Source organism: Apodemus sylvaticus, chromosome 3 (assembly GCF_947179515.1).
Source record: "Apodemus sylvaticus chromosome 3, mApoSyl1.1, whole genome shotgun sequence".
Classification (NCBI taxonomy): domain Eukaryota; kingdom Metazoa; phylum Chordata; class Mammalia; order Rodentia; family Muridae; genus Apodemus; species Apodemus sylvaticus.
In genome coordinates this window covers 151,116,639-151,138,895 of record NC_067474.1, presented here as the reverse complement: position 1 = coordinate 151,138,895, position 22,257 = coordinate 151,116,639, and the positions used below count along the sequence as shown (strand labels likewise).

Here is a 22,257-nt window from a genome sequence, read left to right as displayed (position 1 = left end):
TTTGAGCTCATACCCCTCCTGCTGAGGGTCCCCTGGCTGGAGCTGAGGCACACTACTGTGCCAGGTGATTCCTAGGCCAAGCTGCCTCAGGCTGCCTCCAGTATTCTCTTCATTTGTTCAAAGACACCCTTGTTTACATGTTCTTAGTTTGGTCCTCGCCTATCATGTGGCTGTCATTGATCCTATGAAGTGTCAGACTATGCTTCTGAGGGCTCCATTACCAGGACCAGTAGAGTCACAGAGGTCTTAGGAGAGTGTACAGACAGAGACCCCTCTGCAGGCATGCCACCACTGTTTGTTATAACCTCCTCCAGGTCCTATAATACTTCCTATACCTACCATAGTGGTGACATAGACAAGGGGTGACATAGACATGAAGGGAATGGGTGGCAAGTGTCACAGGGTGCACAGTTGTCTGACAACAGCTCCTTACACAGGCAAATGAACAGGGGACAAAGTGTGCCCACCTTTGGAGCCACAGAGCTTCCCGCTCCGTTAAGTAACTCACACTTCCTCGACCTCTAACACCACTAAAAAGGCTCACCTTTTCACTGGTTTCCTCGTGTTAATAAACAATGACTAAACAATGACTGTTCTCCCCACGTGCCACTTCCCAAACTTTACCCCACACTATGGCCAATACTGGGAGGTTCTCTACCTTATGAGAGAGCATGCACCTTTTCCAAGGTTAAAATTTAAACCCCGGCCACCTCAGCTTCTGTCTACAACCCTTTATATTAAGTCCATCACCAGGTCCTGACAGCTGACTGGTCTTTACCTTGCATGACATCATCCATTGCAGCGTAGTCTGCAATTGGTTCATCAGCCTAGAAAACAAAGAGACAATTCAGAGCCACACAGAAGGGCAGGCTGAGGGACAGGAGCGTCACATCACCCTGCAGCCTGGCTGATGGTTCCAATGCCAGCACGGCCACAAGACCTGTTTCATAGCCCACCCCCTCCTACTGTGTGACAGCCTCCGGGGAGCACAGTCACACTCCCAGGCTCCCTCAGGACCAGCAGCCGTGTTCCTCAGCCATTCGTGCTACCCAGCTTTGTACAAAGAACAAGCACTGGGCAGGAGGAGCCTTGTTCAGACTTAACAGATGCCTTGCCAACTATGGGTCTGGCTCCCTAACTCAAAAGAAAGGGCACACTGAATACGCAGAGCCTGCTTTCATCCCCTAAACACATCTTCAATGGAAAGATGTAAAGTAGCCATATTTGAGGGTAGAGTAACTGCAAGGGAAAAGAGATTGATGGCCATTCCAGAGTCCACTGCTAACCTGCTACAGAACCCTTGTCCAGAAGCTGACCTAGCAACTCAGCAGGTCTAGAGCATCATTCTGCAGACTACAGTTCTGCATAGAGCCAAGACTCAGCATGGGTGCCTGCTTTGTTGTACTATCTAAGCTCAATGAATCAGAACTGGGGGGTGAGTTACAGAAACATTCCCACCCCAGGTCAGACATCTCTAGACATATTCTACCATACAATGCATCCCTGTGTGGCACAGCACGGTCCATCTAGCCACCAAGAGACAGAAAGAAGAAAAGGGAAGTCACAAAGTATGCTTTTGGGGAGTGGAGGATGGAGCTAATGAGGTCTCTAAAACACACAACACCTACGAAATCCAAAGCCAGCTTCCACCCTGGACAGGTGTCTCCTTAGCCACGCGTTTCCCTCACATCTGAACCAAGTGCCTTACCCCCCTGCCTTCCTCACAAGTGAATACAGGGCAGCACTAATTCCAAAATCCAAAATGTCTTTCTGAGCTTGCAAACAGAATAGCTGAAATAACCCAATTTCCATACCCAAAGTCCTTCAATGAGCCACAGTTACAACACTAAAAATAATGTATGAAATTACCTCCACACTGTGTATATGGGGTATATGCAAAATATATCTCATTATGTCTATGCAAACATTAGAAATCCAGGATCTCTGGCCCTTAAGCAGAGACCAGACCTTTGGGTCAAGGGAGCCTCAGCTCATGCCCTGAGCGCAAGAACGGAGGCCAAGCCATTGTGCTGCATCTCAGAGGCGAGGAGTTAAGGCATAAGAAGCCCTTAGTCCTCAATGAGATCATCACAATTTTGTGTTAGGTTTTTGTTAGTTTGATATAAGCTGTAATTATCCGGTAAGAAGAACTTCAACAGAGAAAATACCCCCATCAATCGGAGAGGCCTGTAAACAATCCTGAGGGACATAGCCTAATGGTGATACTGTCCCTGGACAGGTGGCCTTGGGGGAATAAGAAATCAGGTGTGTCTAGGCATAGCACACACCTTTAATCCTAGCACTCACAGGCTGGGATTTCTCAGTTCAAGGCCAGCCTGACCTACACAGTGAGTTCCAGCACAGCCAGGCTTACAGAGAGAAACCCTGTCTGGAAAAAAAAAATAAAAAAACAACAAACAAACAAATAAAGGAGCAGGTTGAAAAGACATGGGGTGCAAGCAGTCAGCATTGGCCCTCCGCAGTCTCTGCCTGCAGCTACCTGCCCTGAGTTCTTGCCACACCTGCCACAACACCCCCTTCATGATGGACTGTAACTGTAAGCTAAAATAATCTTTCTTCCAAAGCTTGCTTGCTTGTGGTTTAGTACAGCAATAAAAACCTAGCTAGGAGATCTTGTTAGAATGACAGATGCACATTTTAAGTGTCAAGAGCCAGCCATCCTTTCAGGGGTAATAGCCCCACCCTCTGTTCTTCCTTGAAGGGAGGAAGCCACAAACCCATACCTGTTCTGTTGTTTGTTTTAAAGCGTAGGCTCCCTAACTAGTCCAAACCAAAACAGCACAGACAGTGGTGCATGTCTGTAATCCTAGCACTCAGGAACCAAGTCAGGAGGCCAGCCTACACTACACAGGCCTCATCCTTAAACAATGCAATAGGCAAACCCAAAGAAATGTGTGCACACACAGCAAGCAAATATATGAGAATGAGTGAAAAGGAGGAGAGGCTCATACTAAGTCACTGAAGTGAAACCAGTGTGGTGGTTCCTGGGCTGACTCTGGGTTCTGACCCAGGTTCCTGCCCTTGCTTTATCTGTGGAATGTAAAAGAGATCTAATGTCTGGAGCAGCTGGCCCCTTGTCAGAGAAAAAACAATCGGGAGAATCAGGTGCAGATGGGAATTTTCTTGGCAGAGCTGTCTATAGCACTGACACTGAGTTACATAAAAAAAATCCAGAGAGGACCAAGGGTTGTCTGCTCTGACTTCTTAGGGTCAGGCAGCGGTTGATGTCTGTCATTACTACAAGCTAGGAGGACAAGACCCAGTGCTGTCTGTCCATCTCTAACAGGAGAGCAAAAGCTCCCGACCCTCAGGGACCCATGTCCTTCACCACCACTGTCCATCCTTTAGCTAGGCATACAGCACTGAAACCCAGAGGCCACAGCTGGACAGCTGTTACTCACCTTTAATAAAATGACAGATTCAGGAATGACGCCGAGGGTTCCAAGGGTGGCACAGTCATCATTTAAAATCTTTCCATCAATTGATAAATTCTGGTCAAATGGAGCAACTGAAAATGCATGCATGATCTGTGGCAAGAAAAAGAACCGAAGTCTATATACAGAACACTGAGACCTACATCCCCCATTGTAAAAATCACAGGGAAAAAACTGCCAAAGGCTCCAGGGTACAGAAGCAAGTAGCCCGCCTGTTACACATAGCATGTCCCTGGGAGGGGAGCCTGAGGAGCTCAGGGAACAGATAATACACACTCAGGTTGGAGCCTCAGTGTCCTGTTGCTTCCCTGTCTATGGGGCAGAGCTTAAATGTGCTGTTCACCCCACAGTTCACCAGGATCATCCCATCTAGCCTGGCCCACATCTTTCCATAGTAAGTATATGCTCTCTCTCAAAACCATTTAGACTTGAGCTGATGGTGCCTATAATCCCATTTATAAGGGAGGTTAAAACTCCTGAACATAGGCTGAACTGAGACGCACCACTCCCATCTCAACAGTACCAGCAAACATATACACACATTTAAATTAATAAGCCATTTGAACATTTTAAAAACTGTTCCTCCATCTTCAGCAAACAGCCTGGACTGTGACGTTCAGACCTCGGAACTGTCATATATCCTTAGGACTCCTCAGACTTAGTGCTAGGCGGAAACCAAAATACAACTTCAGGAGAAGGGCCACATGACCTACACCAAGACTTACATTCTAGAACTCTGTGATACATAATTCCTCAAAGTCTCCAAATTTAAAAAGATTAAATATATTTTAAGCCAGGTTTGGGGGGGATGCCTGTATTTGCAGCCAGTCAGTGTAATTCTGACTTAGTGACAGCGCACTCAGGGTAGGCCCTGGGCTCAATCCTTGATTATCATGGAATGATAAATAGTGGTTTTCAATCATTTGAGTATTGACTACACTCACCAGAGGCAATGTTGAAAGGCGCCCCCACACAATTACATTTTCTATTCTTAATAGGAAAGATAATTTTAATGAATTTTAATGTCACCTAAAATGTTTTTACTTAAGCCAGGCGGTGGTGGCGCACGCCTTTAATCCCAGCACTTGGGAGGCAGAGAAGGGGGATTTCTGAGGCCAGCATGGTCTAAAGAGTGAGTTACAGGAAAGCCAGGGCTATACAGAGAAACCCTGCCTCGAAAAACCAAAAAAAAAAAAAAAAAAAAAAAGTTTTTACTTAATTACATTATTTACTTTGATGCAGTGTCTTACTATGTATGTAGCCCTGGCTGCCCTGGAACTCACTATTTAGATAGATATACTGGCTTCCAACTACCAGAGATCCACTGGGATTTAAGGTGTGATTCCCAAACTCAGCCAAGACAGTCTTCAAATATAGTCTGTAACAACTCAACTACACTGCTAGGATGCCAAAGGGCTCCTGCAGCTTTCATGCTTTCTCCTCTGTTGACAGATAGAAACGCCACACGAGGAAAACAGTCCTCGGCTACCTGTGCAAGTAAGGGCTGGAGAGACAGACACCTGGCACAGAAGCTACCTTAATATGGCCTACAGATAAGAACCTTGGCCAGGAAGATGCTACTTGGACTTCTCAAACAGACATGAACTCCCAGAGATGAACTCCAGCGATGGACTAAGCAGGCCTGCGACCAGAGAGGCCGAGGATATGGTGCTGCCAGTGGTCTTTCTGAAGCAGCGTGTAGAAGACCTGACAAGGCTGGCTCTTCCAGGCCCTGGCAGCACATTTCATACAGGGACAGGGATGTCCAATTCCTCTCCAGATAGGACTACTTCTTCACAACTGAAATGCTCTCACTGGGAGATGGGACAGGCACAAAATCAGCAGTACCATCTCTGAGGGATGCAGATCTCCCAGCAGCATGGGTGTCAGCATACCAGGGTGGAGGAGGCACTGCAGCTACGTTGCCCTGGGTCTAACACTGCTCTCTCCAATGGGAAGTAACACTGGGGACCAGAGAAGGGAAGGAGAAGGGGGAACCCAAACCAACAGGAGGAGTACTGAATTACGGAAAGAACTAACAACTATGAGAGACAGTCTTTCCAAAAACTTGTTTTTAAAATTTTTTTTACTTTATGTTGCCTTTGTACATGTATGTGCATCACTTTGTGTCTGGAACTTATAGTCATCTGAAGAAGTCATTAGAGTTCCCTGAAGTGGAGCCACAGACCATTGTGAGCTACCACATGGGTGCTGATAAATGAACCTGTATGCTCTGTAAGAGCAGCAAGTAGTCTTTCCTAACCACTGAGTCATCTCTGCAGTCACAAAGCAACTGTAAGGTTCTATCTAGGCAATGGTATGGTAAAGCGTCTACAATTACGCGTTTATGCTGCTGTGCAGGGTGTCACTCTATTCACCCAGCAGCATGCCAAAAGGAAAGGCCCCAGCCTCCATTAGAAGTGGAAGTACAACCCCTTTTAAAAAGCATCCCTACCAACAAGAACCACATGCATGCCCACACAGCTGAAGCAGGACAGGGTCCCGGCTAGCTGATGCTCTTACACTACCACTGAGCAGCCACGGGATATTCCATTCCTCCGCCCTTTCTTTCGGTCCTGTTTGACTCACAGTGCTCTTTGAAGCAGGAGTGGGAGATGAGAGGAAACACGCCGCAAAGAAATAACCCAAGAGAGGTGTGTGTGTGGGTTTCATGTGAACAGCTGCTGCAATGCAGCAGTGTGTTGGTGCAGGTAGCGCGCTCCTGGGTGGAGAGCTTATTTCTGCTGACTTTAGATTATTCTTCAAAAAACACTGACCCACAATAAGAGCAGCACAGGCCCTAGAAGCATCCTTGTCCACAGGGGCTCTTTTGCTAATTAGAGGGTTTTGAATGCTCGAGGTTTACCACTGACAGGCAGCAGGCCGGTGATGGAAACAAGTCTTCTCAGATGCAAAGGGCACAACAACAGAGCAAAGACGTTATGCCAACACATTTATTTTCAGAGCTGTGGGTTCAACCAAGGGAAATGCTGTTCTCAGGACAATCTGGAACACATAACACCCTGAAAGGAAGCCTGTACTTTTGCCTCAATTACAATGATAAATATCAGCAACAAGAAGAATGCGGAGCCAGTGAGTGCGCCACATGAAGGCAGCAGCCGGGGTGCGTGGTCAGCTTCTGGAGATTCAACAGGGACTCAAACCACAGGGCCAGATTGGTTTTCATGCACATCTTGAATTTATCAGGTCTTTCTGCCAAGGTTTAGACATGCTATTGGAACACACACTTATACAACTTCTACTGATAGCATCACAAAGCACAGGAGTAACTGCCTGTGTCTCAATCACCTTATTGATTTTCAAATTACTGAGTGCTGGGGGGGTGGGTGTTAGTCAACAATTTGGAAGACTTCAGTAGAAAAGAGGTGAAGATGACTTAAGAACCTAGCAAATGGGCCAGTAAGATGGCGCAGCGGGTGAAGGTGATTTCTGCCAAGCCTGAGGACGCAGCATGATCCTGGAGACACACATGGCAGGAGAAAACCAAGTCTCCTAGGTTGTTCTTTGATGGTCACAACTGCTCCCATGCCACCATGCATATATCCACAATTTAAAAAAATAAATAAATAAATGCACAAAACAAAGTAAACAGGTGTAAACTTATTCTAGCAAAGAGATAAGATGTCAGCAAAGATAAAATAAAGGGAATGAAAGGAAGAGGCAGGAATTCTGTTCTTTCTAAGTTGATTTCAGTCAGCCTTGGAGTCAGCATAGTGAGTTCCAGGACAGTCAGGAACACACACACAGCAAGGAAAGAGTAGGAGACAGCTGAGTAGTTAAGTAGTTCCCTTTAAATGCAGCTCCAAGGGAACCCACATCTCTCCATTTTCTTAGACACAGTAGACATACATGCTAATAATTAAGAGAAAAATTTTAATTGGACCTGGTGTACTGGCTAGTTTTATTTTAACACAAGCTAGAATCATCTGAAAGAAGTTGACAAACTGCCCCCATAAGACCACCAGTAGGGCATTTTCTTAGTAAGTGATGGGGGAGGACCCAGCCCATTATGGGTGGGGCCATCACTGAGCTGACTAGTCCTGGGTTCTTTAAGAAAGTAGGCCCTTTCTTGGCCTCTGCATGCACTCCTGCAGCCAGGGCTGGGCTCTGTTATAGCTGCTGTCTTGACTGCCTCCAGTGATGAATTACAATGCATGAGCCAAAGAAACCATGTCCTCCCCAAGTCATCTGGTCATGACAGTACATTACAGCAAGAGTAATCCAAACTAGGAAAGATGGTGATTGGTAAAGCAGGCCAAAGTGCTGCCATCATGCCTGAAGGGCTGCACTACTCCCCTAGTATTCACAGGGCTAAAGGAGAGAACAAGTTTCCCCAAGCTGGCCTCTATCTAACCTCTACTACACACACCCACAAGCATGTGAACCAACCAAATGTTAACATCAGAAACAAAGTGCTTTTATATAAGCCCGAGGACCCAAGTCTGATCCCCAGGATTCATATCCCCAGGGTGTGTGGGGCTGGAGAGATGGCTCAGCAGTTTGTTAGGAACACTTGTTGCTCTTGCAGAAGACCACACTTCAATTCCCAGCACCCACATAGTGGCTCACAACTGCCTGTAACTCCAGTTCCAGGAGATCCTCTTAACTTCACTGGGTTCCTGCATATACATATATACACTTAGACACACCTACACATTTATTTAAAATTTAACCCATATAAGTTTAAAAATTAAGAGCCTGAAAACAGAGGCTGGAGAAACAACTCAGCAATTATAGTATGTTATGCCCTTACAGAGGACTTCAGTTTGGTACCCAGCACGCATGTTGGTCAGCTTACAACTTCACCTTCTGGACTCTACAGGCATCTACACTGACATGTAGACATACCCCCCAACCCTACACACACACTTAAAATATTAAAAAACAAAACCTAGCCAGGTGGTGGTTGCACAGCACTTGGGAAGCAGAGGTAGGCAGATTTCTGAGTTCGAGGCCGGCCTGGTCTACAAAGTGAGTTCCAGGATAGCCTGGGCTACACAGAAAAACCCTGTCTTGAAAAACCAAAACCAAAACAAAACAAACAAAACAAAACCTAGGTGTGGCAGTATGTACTTGTAATCTTCAGAGGAAGCAGAGGCAGAGATCTCGGAGAGCTCAAGGCTAGCTTCATCTGCACACAAAGTGAGTTCCAGGCTAGCAAATGCAATAGTGATTCCCTGTCTCAAAAACAAAACAACAGCAAATCAAACCCCAACCAAGCCCAAAAAGACCAACTGGAACAGTGTCTTCAAATCAATCGCCACCCTTTAGGGCCTGGAAAGAAGGCTCAGTGCTTAAGAGTAGTTGGCTTGCGTGCAGAGAGCCCAGGTTCACTGCCCAACACCCATGCAAGGACAGCTCTAAGTAACTGGAGACAGGCACCAGGCTCACACTGCCTATATGCAAGCAAAACACTCATACATACGAAAATCTTCTGGACACTACATGCATGAGTAGTAGCACACTAGCCATGAAGATTATCCTGGATTGCTCCAGGAGATTAACCAGCTCTCTTGATGGTTAAAACCAGCTACAGTGAAAACTCTTGTTATTTTTTGTTCCAGGTAAGGGATTATGGCTGCAATGATCAAGGTGGTTTTCAATGACCATCTGGGAAAAAGTCCATGTTGAGTATGACACTACCATGGTGGTGATCTAAAGAAACTAATAGAACCCTCACAACAAGGTCATTCTTAAAAATTGGTATTTGTGTCTGGAAAACTGTAATCCACGATGGAATGATCAGAAACTTTACACTAACAGAGAGGGGCGCCTGGCCCTCGGATGCTCTTCTCCAACAATTCATACGGAAAGCCTGGCACAGTGGTGCACACCTTTAATCCCAGCACTCAGGAAGCAAAGTGGACTAGAGGGAATTCCCCAACTAAGGATACATAGAGAAACCCTATAATAAAAACAACAAACAAACAAAATATATAAAAACCTAAAGGGTATGTGTACTTTTTTTATTTTTCTGAGACAGGGTTTCTCTGTGTAGCTCTACCTGTCCTGGAACTCACTCTGTAGACCAGGTTGGCCTTGAACTCAGAAATCTGCCTGCCTCTGCCTTCCAAGTGATGGGATTAAAGGCGTGCACCACCATTGCCTGGCAGAGTGTGCTATTTTTAACTTGGGGGGTCCTATAAGCCTATATATACATATATACATAACTCACAAAAGTCCTCTCCTATTGGTTAACTACAAGTAAGCAACTACTTAAAGCTCAGCCCCAGGAAACAGGTAACTACATTAAACAGTCATAGAAAAGAATCCACACAGGCCTTGAGATTTCAGGAAGACATGAACAAGCAAGTGTTCCCTCACCTGAATCTTCAATTCTTTTAACGTCTGGTTGGCAGACACCAGTAGCGCCTTCTCTCCCCGAACCTTCCTGTGCCGCGTGCTCCTGCGGATGACCTGCTTCTGGTAGGCCACGTAGCCCTGTTGGGATGTCTTCTGTCGCTTGGTACTTCCATTGCTCTGCAAGATGCCAAAGAAAAAGCTCTGGGGTTACCCTGCTCAGGAGCTTTGTTGGGTAAACGGAAGCTGGATATAACCACTCCTGAAACTCTGTGAATCAAGACCAGTGCATCCAAGATTCAGCAGTAGTTAGCAGGTTCACATATATAAATTCTCAGCTATGGTTGCCCTTTTCTAATCCTAGCACTGGAGGTAAGGCAGGGATTCTGTAATTCAAGACCAGGAGAAGGCTAGACAACAAGGCCCAGGACTAGAAAGATGGCTCTCATGCTGAGCCGGACAGTGAGTTTGTCCACAGGACCCACACAGTGCAAAGGGAGAACAACTCCTTCAAACTGTCTTCTGACCTCTATTGTACACACACAACGCATGCGCACACACACAACATTAAAAAGTTAGTTAAAAACAACAAACATATGCCAACAGATTGTGACTCATTGGATGACTTTGGAATTCTAATCCTCCAGCTCTACCTCCACAGTGCATAATCCTTTTTATGGTTTATGGTGCTGCGGATGGAACCTAGTGATTCTGCACACTAGGCAAGCAGTCTACTCATTGAGGAGCCACATCCCTGGCCCCTTCTCCTTTTGAAGAGCGATATGGAAGCTAAATACCAACTGTAAAATGAGAGGTGAGACTGTATTCAAGAAATCAAACCTACTTTTACTAAAAAGACACTGCTTCTTGATGTTGGTGGTAGAGAGGGGGAAAAAGCTTCAACTATAAAATAGTCTTGAAAAATTGTTTTAAAACCATAAATGGATGTTCAGGTCTAACTTACAATTTAATACACAAGTTAATACACAGCACAGGCAACACCTATAAGAAACAAGGTGAGGTGCTCTCCAAGACCCTGGGCTAAAGAGAAGCCACCCAGTCACGTAGAGCACACTGGTGGCATCAGTTAGGATTTGAGAGGGAGTTGGCGGACACAAAGTCATGCCTGCTAGCTTCTCAAACACACTGTAAGCACTGCAGTGCTGTTTATCCCTGTAATACACAGGATCAAGTATTTAGAACTTCATCATCACTTAACTGACCTAAGCATTCAGCAAAAACACAGGAACTATATATGGGCACAAGATACAGGCTGTACTAGTCTTTAGAAAAGAGAATAGCGGGGGCCAAATGTTCTAGAACATCTTTTGGTCTGTTCCGAAAGCGTCTCATTATGTAGGTCTGCCTTGAACTTGCTGTGTACTCCAGGCAGCAGGAGACCTTCAGTGCTGTTGTTAATGTTTGGGGCTCGGTACTTACAAAGCCCTCACTGAGGTTCTCTTGTTAACCAAGCCAGGAAATGAAAGTGGGACTTCCCTCTAAATTAATTTTATCTAGATAAAATAACTACAGCTCTCCTTTGGTTTCCAAGATGTCACTGAGTGCCAGTTGAGGTGACACATGTATCCCATTCATATTATTCATGTTTTGCAATTCATAAAGCAGCTACCAGGGTAGACTTTTCTCAGGTCACTGGCCACTGGAAAGGCTCTGCCCAATCTAGCCACAACTTCCATGTCCACACATGGGATTCTAAAATTCACAGGAAAAAGTCAACTTAGTAGTCACAAAAACAACATCCAAAGTAAAAAGAGGACATTACATACAGACAGAAGGTAGCAATCCCAACCTCACCCCAGGCCCCAACCAAAGGTCACAGGCATCAACTCAAATCTTTTCAAATCGATTTTAAGAGGACCTAAAAGCTTTTCCTGGAATTATTTTTCTTTAACCCATATCAACCTACTAAAACCAGTGGTGGTTGTTGTTTTTTTTTTCCAGTCACTGGATTTAAAAGGCTTCCAATTACCTAAGTGATACCTACTGAGTATATCATTAACCTGAATTTTAGATAACACAGAAGGACTGGGTTGATCTGGCTTGGGGGGCGGGGGGAAGGGATTTGTTCAACTCCATTAAGGAGCGATAATGCCTTGCTTTATGGCGTGGATTTACTTCAGTGAAACCAGCCACCCATGATCTGAGGAAAAGGTGGGGGATGGGGGTGATATTCTGAAGACACTAGGTACCCCCAGGGACTAACTAGTTTCTATGCTCTAAACAGAGGGTTAGAGCTGAAATTCCCTGCCCTGCCCTGCCCTGAACCAAAAGTATTTAAAACATTCTAGCATATTACAATATCCAAACATGGAGAAGGGAGAGAGAGGAAAATTATAACATGTACAAAATAATTATGGCGTAAAAAGCAATCCTCTAACATTCTGTTTCGTATTTGTACATGTGAACTCTGCTGCAATCCACAACTGAAGGCAGGAATCCCACATCCACCTGAAAACATTGCTGTGGTTGTGACCACAGTGAAAAAAACTGGATGTTCAGAGAAAGAGTCAGCCTTTAAAGTCTGAGTCACAGGAAAATGTAGAGTTTGCTAAACAACGCTTGGACTGAAAAACAAAGCTGGAAACAGAGAGAAACACATCTGCAGACTCCTAGGGAGGGCCCCTTACAGCCAGACACAAGTGTCCACACTAGCAATCCCAGCACGCTGGATGCCAAACAAAATTATGGGATCAAGGCCAGCTTGGGTTACGTGGCACAACAAGCCTGTGTCTCAAAAAGGAAAAAGAGGCAACAGAGAAAACTTGACTCCACAATGTCAGTAGACAGACAACTGACACAAACAGATCTGAATAGGGTACCTCAGTCAGAAAACCCTGCATGAACACAGAACACTCTGAGACCACGGGCCATCAAGTTTAACAAAGGGTAGTTACTAAATTTACCTGCCCACTATCCAAGGGAAGGGCATAAAACTGGTTTTGCTCATTTACGGTTTTTATGCTGTTTTTTAAAGTTATTTTATAGGATTTCAACAAAGCATAGATAACAATGACAATACCCTTCCATACCAGCAAGTACAAGCCACATTTATTTACCTCAGAGTGATCAAGACTTTATGTATATAGTATTCCGCCTGCATATGTGCCTATATGCCAGAAGAGGGCGCCAGATCTCATTACAGATGGTCGTGAGCCATCAAGTGGTTACTGGGAATTAGAACTCAGGACCTCTGGAAGAGCAGTCACTGCTCTCAACCACTAAGCCATCCCTGTGGTGCCAAACTTAAGACTTTCTTCTTCTTCTTCTTTTTTTTTTTTAAAGATTTAGTACACTGTACTTGTCTCCAGACACCCCCAGAAGGGGGCATCAGATGGTTATAAGCCACCATGTGGTTGCTGGGATTTGAACTCTGGAACTTGGAAGAGTAGTCAGTGCTCTTAACCTGCTGAGCCATTTCTCCAGTCCAAGACTATCTTAATTAACATTAAAAATAAAGCAGCAAGTCACAGGTGGCAGTGCATGCCTTTGATCCCAGCACTCTGGAAGAAGAGGCAGGTAAATCACTGAGTTCAAGGCCAGCCTGGACTACAGAGTGAGTTCCAAGGCCAGGGTCACACAGAGAACCCTCATGAAAAAAATCTACCTACCTACCTACCTACCTACCTACCTACCTACCTACCTACCAACCAACCAATGAACCAATCAACCAACCTGCCAGCCAGCCAGCCAGCCAACCAACCAGAAAAACATAATGACAAAACCGAGCAGCAGCAGCAACAACCCCAAACCAAACCAAACCAAACCAAAAACAGGAAAACAAAACAAAAAACAGCAGTATACCAACTACAGAACATCATGTTCAGAAACTGAGCTCTGAGTTGGATGAGGCGAAGGGTCACACAAGCAGATGCAGACCTTAGGGTAAGGATAATGAGAGTAACATTAAGTAGAAATCACATGGTTTCAAAAGAACCAGCATTAGGTGGATGTGGGGGCACTTAGAGGCAGGAGAGAAGGGTGTAGACAGACAAAGGCCATCTCCACCCTAGTGCACTAGTAGTGCACACCTCTAACACAAGAGCGTTCTGTAAACACAAGGTGCAGCAAGCAAAATAAGAAAACCTAGGAAAGCAAAAGGGTCTTTGGAAAGGTAAAGAGGGAAGAAGGGGCTTTTTCCTTCTGGGATGTCGGTGGAATAGGATGCTAGGGTCACAGCCCACAAAGGGGTTGAGCTCCAAACTCAGGCTCTCTTCCAGATGCAGTGCTCTCAACCACTCCAGTCCCCAAAGCACTCAATCTTAGTACAACTTTGATTACAGTTGGGAGACTGAAGGGCTAATATCTTATTCCATTAATCACAACATAGTTGGCAGCCTGGGAGGCCTTGGGAGGCAAAGGCAAGTGTATCTCCAGTCTACAGAGCAAGTCCAGCCAGAACAGTTGGGACAACATAGGAAAATAGTGTCTTGAAAAACTAAAAATAAAAAGACTCCAGCTTGTTACCAGGAGAAAATAAGAACGAATATTTTCATTCCAGCTTAAAATGATATATTTTGCCTTTAAAATGTCATTTCACTGTTATTTGAAGTTCCCAAGGGGTTCCTGAGGTGAAGTAGCAAACAGTTTAAGATGAGCACTGGCCTTGCTGACGTCCAATTTCAGTTCCCGGGAACACTGAGACACCCAAGGCCTCTATTTCTGAAGGCACACATCATTAAAAATACAATCTTAATTACATTTTATTCATTGTGTGCACAGGCATGTCTGTAGATCTTAGATAAGTTGAGTTTCCCAGGAAATGAACTCAAGTCATCAGGTCTGGCTAGCGCCTTGATCCACTGAGCATGATGTCAGATCCCATAGAGCTGGAGTCACAGCTGCCTGAGGTGGGAGCTGGGAACCAAACCCAGTTCATCTGTAAGGGTAGGTAGGACCTGCAAACTCTTAATCCTCCTGCCTCAGTTCAGAAAAACAGGATTGTGCTTGGGTCACCATACCTATGGCCACAGCTTCCCCTTCTTTTTCTCTAGACTGACTCACTGTGGGCCAAAATGGCTTCAAAGGCAGGGGTGGTCAATCCTGCCTCAGCCTCCCTTCTGGTCTTAAGACACAAGCAGTCACAGGCAGCACTTTTCACTTGTTTCTTTGGAGACCAGGTCTCACCACGTAAACAGGCAGTCCTCAGTCCCACAGACACCCACTTTGCCAATGATGCCTTTAAGTGCTTTAACATAATGTTGTGTCACTACAGCCACCACAGAGTTACTTTTTCTTCCTTAAAAAATGAACTTGGATATGTAGTCCTTTTTTTAAAGGGTGAGGAGAGAAATTAGCTTCAGCATGCTATAAAAACTAAAGATTCAGAAGTGTAGAACAAGTAGAGAGGGACCCAGAACAATACCCAGCCAGAAAAGGCAGAGGCTGGTGGCTGCTGTGGATAAAGACGCAATGATGAATACTTCAATACGTACTTGATTGAAGTCGGGATCTTTCTCCCCATCTGGCTTAGCTTCCTCCTTGTCTTCTTCTGTCTCAGAACTACTCACATTCAACTCAGGAGCCGAGTCCTTCATCACCTGAACACACCAGAAGAAAGAGGACTCAGGCCTAGGAGAGTGTGCAGTAGAGGGGGCAGGGCTTGGGCCTATGAGATATGAATGGATCAGGAACAGGAACCACCTTCACTGCTCTTTAGTTTCTTACTGCAGTTCTTACTGTCCTAGAACTATGTAGACCAGGCTGTCACCAGCCTAGTTTTATTTTTAATTCTTTAGCTATGCATGGGTATGTATGTGCACAGTCTAACTGATTGACTCCCAAAGCCAATCCTAGTAACAGAAAGATCACCGACAAATCTCCCTCCTACTGCACCCACCCTTCAGACAGACGCTGAAGTCCAATCTCACTTCCCAGGCCTGCTATGCTATGTTCCCACCAAGTCTAAACCCAAAAGGCAGGGCAACAACTTTTTAAACCACAAGTCAGACAACACTGTAAGTTCTTCACTGGTTGGAGTTGATAGCCCACCTCTCCTAGTCATGGCCACAAGAAGAACTAGTACCTTTTTGTTGTCCACAACTTTGTGGACATAGATGGTGGCTTGGGTATACTCTCGAAGGTCCCGCTGCTGCTGGCACAGCAGGCCTTCTCTGCAATCCGGACAGAGATCTAGAAAACAGTAGAGCAGAAGTAACTAAACAATCACTGCAGAAACCTAGACAAGCTACTACAGCATACGCAGAACCAACATGTTGGGCTGCATGCAAATGCAAGTGCAGGAAATCTGTGTGTTATCTATAAGTAAATGTACAGATGGCAGTGGCTCACAGGTCTGCCAGAAGCATCTGAACAGCTGCATGATCTTTAACAGACCTGAGAGACCCTCAAAACAACTCTTAATGAAAGGAACTTTTTTTATGAAAGGAACTTTTTTTATGAAAGGACTTTTAATGAAAGGAAATGCATGTAAACTTACTAGGCTCAGAAATATACTGTGTTTGAGAAGGGTTTACGTCTCCCACTTCAATTCTTGTGATTTTAATTACTTTATCCACAACAAAGAGCTTTTGAATCATTTGCCATTCGCTGGGCCATATGAGAGCTATACTGTGCAAAAAAAAAACAAAAAAAAAAACAACAAAAAACAAACAACATGCCTTAAGACACATGGAGATCAACAGAGCAAACACCCTGCAGCAGAATCGCCAGCACCCACTCGATGCAATCTTGGGAAGGACTCCACTAGGAAAGCAGAGCGGCAGCCGAGTTTTGGGACTAGGTCTGGTGGAGGAGGTCAGCACACAGAGACTGAGTGATCTAAGTTAGCCACGGAGGGAGGGGTATGTACCTGCTAATGCTATCTATAGAAAACACTCTAGATATACTAAACAATTAAAAGGCGCAACATGTTCAGCTATGTACACCTTAATTCTGCCTTGGGTTTTAAGCAGAGGTCTCAACAAGTGGCTGAGGCTGACCATCCTGCCTATAAGTCAGTGTGAATCTTTTAAACTGAAGACTTTATGGGACAGAGGACTCAAATTCAGAAAGAGAAGAGAGGGAAAATGGTAAGAAGAAAGATAAGGACTTGGGGGCTTGAGTTGTACTTGAGGACTGTACTTCAGTGACCCTAGTCCTATGCCACCAGGCATGAGTGGGTCATTTGGTGCTGGGGATCACCCCAGTTCCTGGCATATGCCACACAAGCTCTCCAGTGACTCAGTTCTATCACCAGCTCTTAGACATACTGCTTCTAAGTGTCACTTTATATAGAGATATTAAAAACACTGAGTTCCTTTAAGTAACCTAAAAACATTAAAATATAAAGAAACTACAGTCCATTTTCATCCCAGGGGATTTTGAATTCCTTATATTTACTTATTATGTGCTGCAGTGGGCCAGCTTCCTTCTCTTCTTTCTAAAGGTTGACAGCTGTAGAAAAAGACAACTATTAGGTGTGTGCAAAAGCAACTACGGGTTTTTTTTTTTTTTGATACTTTAAAAAAAAAGATTTATTTTATGTGACTACAATGTAGTTGTCTTCAGACACACCAGAAGAGGGCACTAGATCCCATTACAGATGGTTGTGAGCCACCATGTGGTTGCTAGGGATTGAACTTCTAAAGAGCAATTTGAACTGCTGAGCCATCTCTCCAGTCTACAACGGCAGATTCTGCATTGCTGAAATTACCATATTAGAAGGAAACATTCTCAATGAATGTGGTAATCTCATACAGAATCTGAATACACAAATCTTACTTTGTTTCTTGCTAATAACTTACTGTCGACTAATGTTTATTTTATACTACGGAAATGGTGTTATACCAAAACCAAATCCGTGCAATTTTCTTTTGATGGGCTTGTAGAGCAGCAAAGACAACTCACAATCACAGCAACTGCTTCAGGAAATGCTAGGAGCATGCAGTGCAGTGGAAATCCAAAGCTGAGAATGGAGTTGAGGATGAATGGCTGAAAGCTGCCACGGCGCCCACTCTCTTGAGGAGCCAAGAAAGCTCATGGTGCCCATGGTGCTTGAAGCCAACTGGAAAGTTGAGAAGGCTGGGTCCTGGGGTACCTTGTGAGGTAGGGTGTGCTCCTGAGTTAAAGGACCCTGTCTCAATCGACCGTGATGTACATGGACTGAATAGGACAATTTCAACAAGCTCAGCGGCTGGCCCAAGAAACTCCAAGGCCAAGCCTGCACAAGTGTCTGGTCACTGGTGTCTGCTGCTACTCTGATCCTCTACAAGCAACTTCTGAATGCCCACAAAACCCTTACCCTGAGAAACACATTCAGTAAATCGAAGGGATCCATCAAAACACGTCAGCCAGAAGCAGGCCCATTCCTCTATGATGTTTTCCGACCACACAACCAACACTTCAGAAGCTGAGCGAGCAGGCCTCGGAAGCTTTGCCTCTTCCACCACCTTTAAGTGACTTTTCATCAGCCAACTTCCACTCCTTTAAGAATACTGACATTTTGGGTTTTTTTTTTTGGGGGGGGGGGGGGGTTCAAGACAGGGTTTCTCTATGTAGCCCTGGCTATGCTGGAACTCACTCTATAGACCATGTTGGCATCAAAAATCTGCCTGCCTCTGCTCCCCAAGTGCTGGGATTCAAGGCATGTGCGCTACCACTGCCCGGCACAAATACTTTTATCACAGAAAAAAAATGCTTCCACTACCAGCAGGATACAGAAAATGCTTTCCAAGATTCTGCAAAATACAGAAGCACTGAGTTGTAAACTACAGGAATGCACTAACTCTTCATCTGCAAAAACAGTAATGTAATGGTTCCTATTTTGACCAAGATATTTGAGCTTCTTTAGGATTTAAAAATCAGTCTGAAGAACCTGCAATTCCTTCTGTACAAATCCAATACCACCAAGCCTACACTGACTATGTATGTGAGGGGTGTCGCTGCTGACCTACTACAGGCCACTGGACACCTGTAGAACATCCAGGCGAGAAGAAAGTACAAAGAGCACATTTCCCTTGGTAGCTGTCAACCATCTCCTTTAAAGACAAGTGTCCACATCATAGGTAGTATCTACAAGTAATATAGTGAGGTAGCCAGGCACATTCCTAATGGAAATCCCCTAACCACACTGGATAGCTGGAGTGTGGCCACACAGAACACGAAGAGAAGAAACTCACAGTTTTGAGTCTTCTTTGGTGAGGGAAGGAAATGTAAACATGAGTCCTCCGTGTGGACACAGAAGGGCAGCATTCCCAATTGATGACACCGGAGTAGTCCTTGCAGGCTTTCTGTTCAAACAAGACAGAGAATAAATGCAACTTCACTGTGGCATGAAGAGAGAAGACAAGTCTGTTTGCCTGCCCAACCACCCAGGTACCCATTTATTGTGGTGTTTGAGACCGGGTCTCACTATGCCATTTTGGCTATCCTGGAACTCTAAATGTAGACAAGACCAGGTGCGCTTCAAAATCATAAGAGATTTGCCTGTGTCTACCTCCAATGTGCTGGGATTTGTTTGCCACCATACCTGAACAACTTTAATTTGAAATAAATGTTCACTTGGTGTCTATGTGTGAGAGAAGTGGTGGGGAAGGAGTACATGCATGCATGTTCACATGTGTGTACTTGGTCGGTACAACATCACATGGTGACAGCTCAATGCTGCCATCAGGAGTCTTCATCACGTTCACATCAGTCTTCAAAATAGTTTACAATAGTCTTCAAAAGTTCACATTACCTGACCTTCTAACTACTGAGCCATCTATCTCCATAATCTGCAATATTTTATTTATTTATGTATTCATTTATTTTGTGTGTGGCTTTGACTGTCGTAAAGCTCACTATGTAGATCAGACTGTCCTCAAACTCAGAGATCCACCTGCCTCTGCCTCTTGAGTGCTGAGGTTAAAAGCATGCAACACTACACTTGACTCCACATTTTAAAGAAAAAATTTATAATTTTAAACTAAAGATATGTATAAATGGATATTACTAAATTTTTGCTTTGGGTTTAGTTGTATAACTTATTAGAAAAGGAAGATCTCCTGTGTGCAAAAACAAAACAAAAAAGGAAGAGCTATATATTCGAAGTAAAATAACCAAGAATGCACTGTTAAGTGGAATCCACTGAGTTTTAAAATAAAATACCAGAGGCAACCCACAAAAATTAACAAAAAGAAATTTCTAGTTTCTACCTAACAAATTTCCGCCATTCATCTAAAAAGAAGTGCGACACAATATAGAGTGCGTCCGTGTCCTGGAAACAGAAAGCACAAACAGAATGTTAGCTCCCCGCCCCAACACCCCTTTCAATTTTCAAGGAAATTCTCTCTTTGAAGTTCAACTTTGCCTGGAAATTGCGCTGTGGCATGCCCAGGTTGTCCTCCTACCCACAATGACAACATACCTGTAGCCTCCCACACCATCAGTCATAGATGTGAGCTATCATACCCATTGTGAACCACGGTATCACAACACAAACCCCTTGTTAACATTCAGGTTGTGCAATAAAATGGAACTAGTGAGCTGGTGTGTCTTTTGAAGTCAAGGAGAACGAGAAAAGGGCCAGGATGACCTCACATAAATCTGGCTGAGGATTTTCAAGCTGGGCTTTTTCTCTCTGAGGCAATCACAGTACCTCTGGCCAGTTACTGAGACACGGTCTGTTTTTATCCTGGAACAAGTTTGGAAGTGAAGTCTTTTGCTCATTTGCGATCATTTTATGCAAGGCTTCATTTTCTTCACCTTCTCGTTCTAGTATCTGAAAAAGACAGAAGCAGTCAGCTGACTCCCACTGAGCACAGGGTGGGGCAAACCATTCCCACAGACATTAGGAGCTGTGCACCTTGCACTGCGAGCAGCACTCTTTGTAGCTTGGGAATTCAGGAGCCTTTGGGAAATACTGCTGCAGTTTGCTCCAAGCCTCTTGAGAAACGAGCCTTCTTTCATTTTCAGATATGCTTAACTCCCCTAAAATAAAAAGGAAAAAAATTTACTTAAAAACAGGGCTGAAAGAAGTCAACATCTATTTCTGTGTGTGGTGCCACAGCACTGGTCCCCAGTCCTTATGCTGATGCATTCTCCCTTCTGTTCTGTCAGCTCTTTGGTTCATGTTTTGAGTGTCAGCACTGGCGCCAGCTGCAGGGCCAGCATGAACACAACCAGGCCACCACACAAACTCAATGTTTAATTTCATTGCAATTAAGTCCCACCCACCTTAGGATCTGAGTTCTGGTAGGGGTTAAGAGCATTTTGTCTCGGGTCACACATAAAATTCCTAATTCCCCCCCAAAGACTTTGTTGGACTCCTAAAAGCATTGTGCACTGAAGCAGTACGTTCAAGGCAAGGCTGTGTGGACCTCAGTCTGCTCTTTAGAGCAATGGCTTGACTCATCAGAATCTGTGCCATTCAACCTCCAAATTGGTTCTGGTTTTCCTATTTTATTTTTGTTTTTATTTTGTTTTTAATATACATTTTTTTTAAATTTTAGGTTAAGTGTATGGAAGCTTTGCCTGTCTATCAGTACACCACAGTACAGTACCAAGGCATGGTCAGAAGAAGGCATCAGCTCTATGCATCAACTAGAGCATCAACTAGAATGCTCAAAAACTGAGTTACCTCTCCAGCCCATCATGGCTTTCTATGAATCTATGAAACAAGGGAGCTAAAGGGCCTTTTAACTTCCTATGCTGGAGGGTGTACATGGGCCATGCCACCCAGTCAGCAATAATAAGACAAAAGAAGAACACTTTGGCTATGATCAGAAGAACCACAATAATCTCAGAGTGCTCAATTACTGTTAAATCCCCAGAAGCCTGGTGTCAAGTACATCCCTAGACTGATTTCTATTATTTTCAGATATTCATTGCAAAGTAAAACAGGAGTGAACCAGGGTCAGAGACCCACAAGCAAGTTCATTCCATGCCCACTGGGCAGGAAACTACAGAAGTGTTAACAAGCAATACAGACACATGTCAGAGTACAAGGGTGAATCTACCAAAAGCACACAGCACCTGAGTTAACAAGGCTGTCTTTAGCATGCCCAATGCATTCTAATAACACAAAATGTAGCCTTGAGTTATTCTGTCCCCTAACCCCCTTTTGGTCCTCTGAATCATAGAGATCACCATTCACCTGATTGCTGCCTGAATGCTAGGATTAAAGGGGTGCTCTACCACACCCATTGAAAGAGACTCCCCTGCAAGCCCTGCAGACATGTCACACCTGAATCCAGCTCTGTAAGCACTGACACAGATGCTCCCCAAGCTGAGTGCAAGTTTAGACTACAAAGAATGAGCCTTTTCAAAATGAATGAGCAGAAAAGTACACAGCACCCTTAATCTACTAGATGGTTAACTGTCAGCCTCTGTCGTATAATTAATGTCCCCTCTAACCACACATATAAAAGCAAAGCCATAAGGCTGATAAGATTCAAAGCTCTGTCTGGAGGGTGAGGGACACACACAGGTAGAACAGAGATGGGTAAGTATGGGACACACTGAACGCAGGTTTCCCTCTTTC

General features: G+C 44.5%; 1 protein-coding gene across 9 annotated transcripts in view; it reads right to left on the bottom strand.

The window, feature by feature from the left end:
• The window catches only part of Usp48 (ubiquitin specific peptidase 48), a 58,453-nt gene that overhangs the window by 4,584 nt on the left and 31,612 nt on the right, over positions 1–22,257 (bottom strand). For 4 of the 9 annotated variants that reach the window (XM_052177806.1, XM_052177807.1, XM_052177809.1 and 1 more), the window contains exons 17-27: positions 20,581–20,705; positions 20,374–20,496; positions 19,931–19,992; positions 18,914–19,024; positions 17,136–17,189; positions 16,234–16,364; positions 15,820–15,926; positions 15,230–15,334; positions 9,801–9,956; positions 3,423–3,548; positions 779–827 (exon numbers count right to left, since the gene is read on the bottom strand). In XM_052177806.1, the coding sequence (XP_052033766.1) occupies positions 779–827; positions 3,423–3,548; positions 9,801–9,956; positions 15,230–15,334; positions 15,820–15,926; positions 16,234–16,364; positions 17,136–17,189; positions 18,914–19,024; positions 19,931–19,992; positions 20,374–20,496; positions 20,581–20,705 (1,149 nt within the window). Of the gene's footprint in view, positions 1–778; positions 828–3,422; positions 3,549–9,800; positions 9,957–15,229; positions 15,335–15,819; positions 15,927–16,233; positions 16,365–17,135; positions 17,190–18,913; positions 19,025–19,930; positions 19,993–20,373; positions 20,497–20,580; positions 20,706–22,257 lie in introns of those variants that run through there. The other 5 variants (XM_052177813.1, XM_052177814.1, XM_052177811.1 and 2 more) reach the window with 2 other exon arrangements.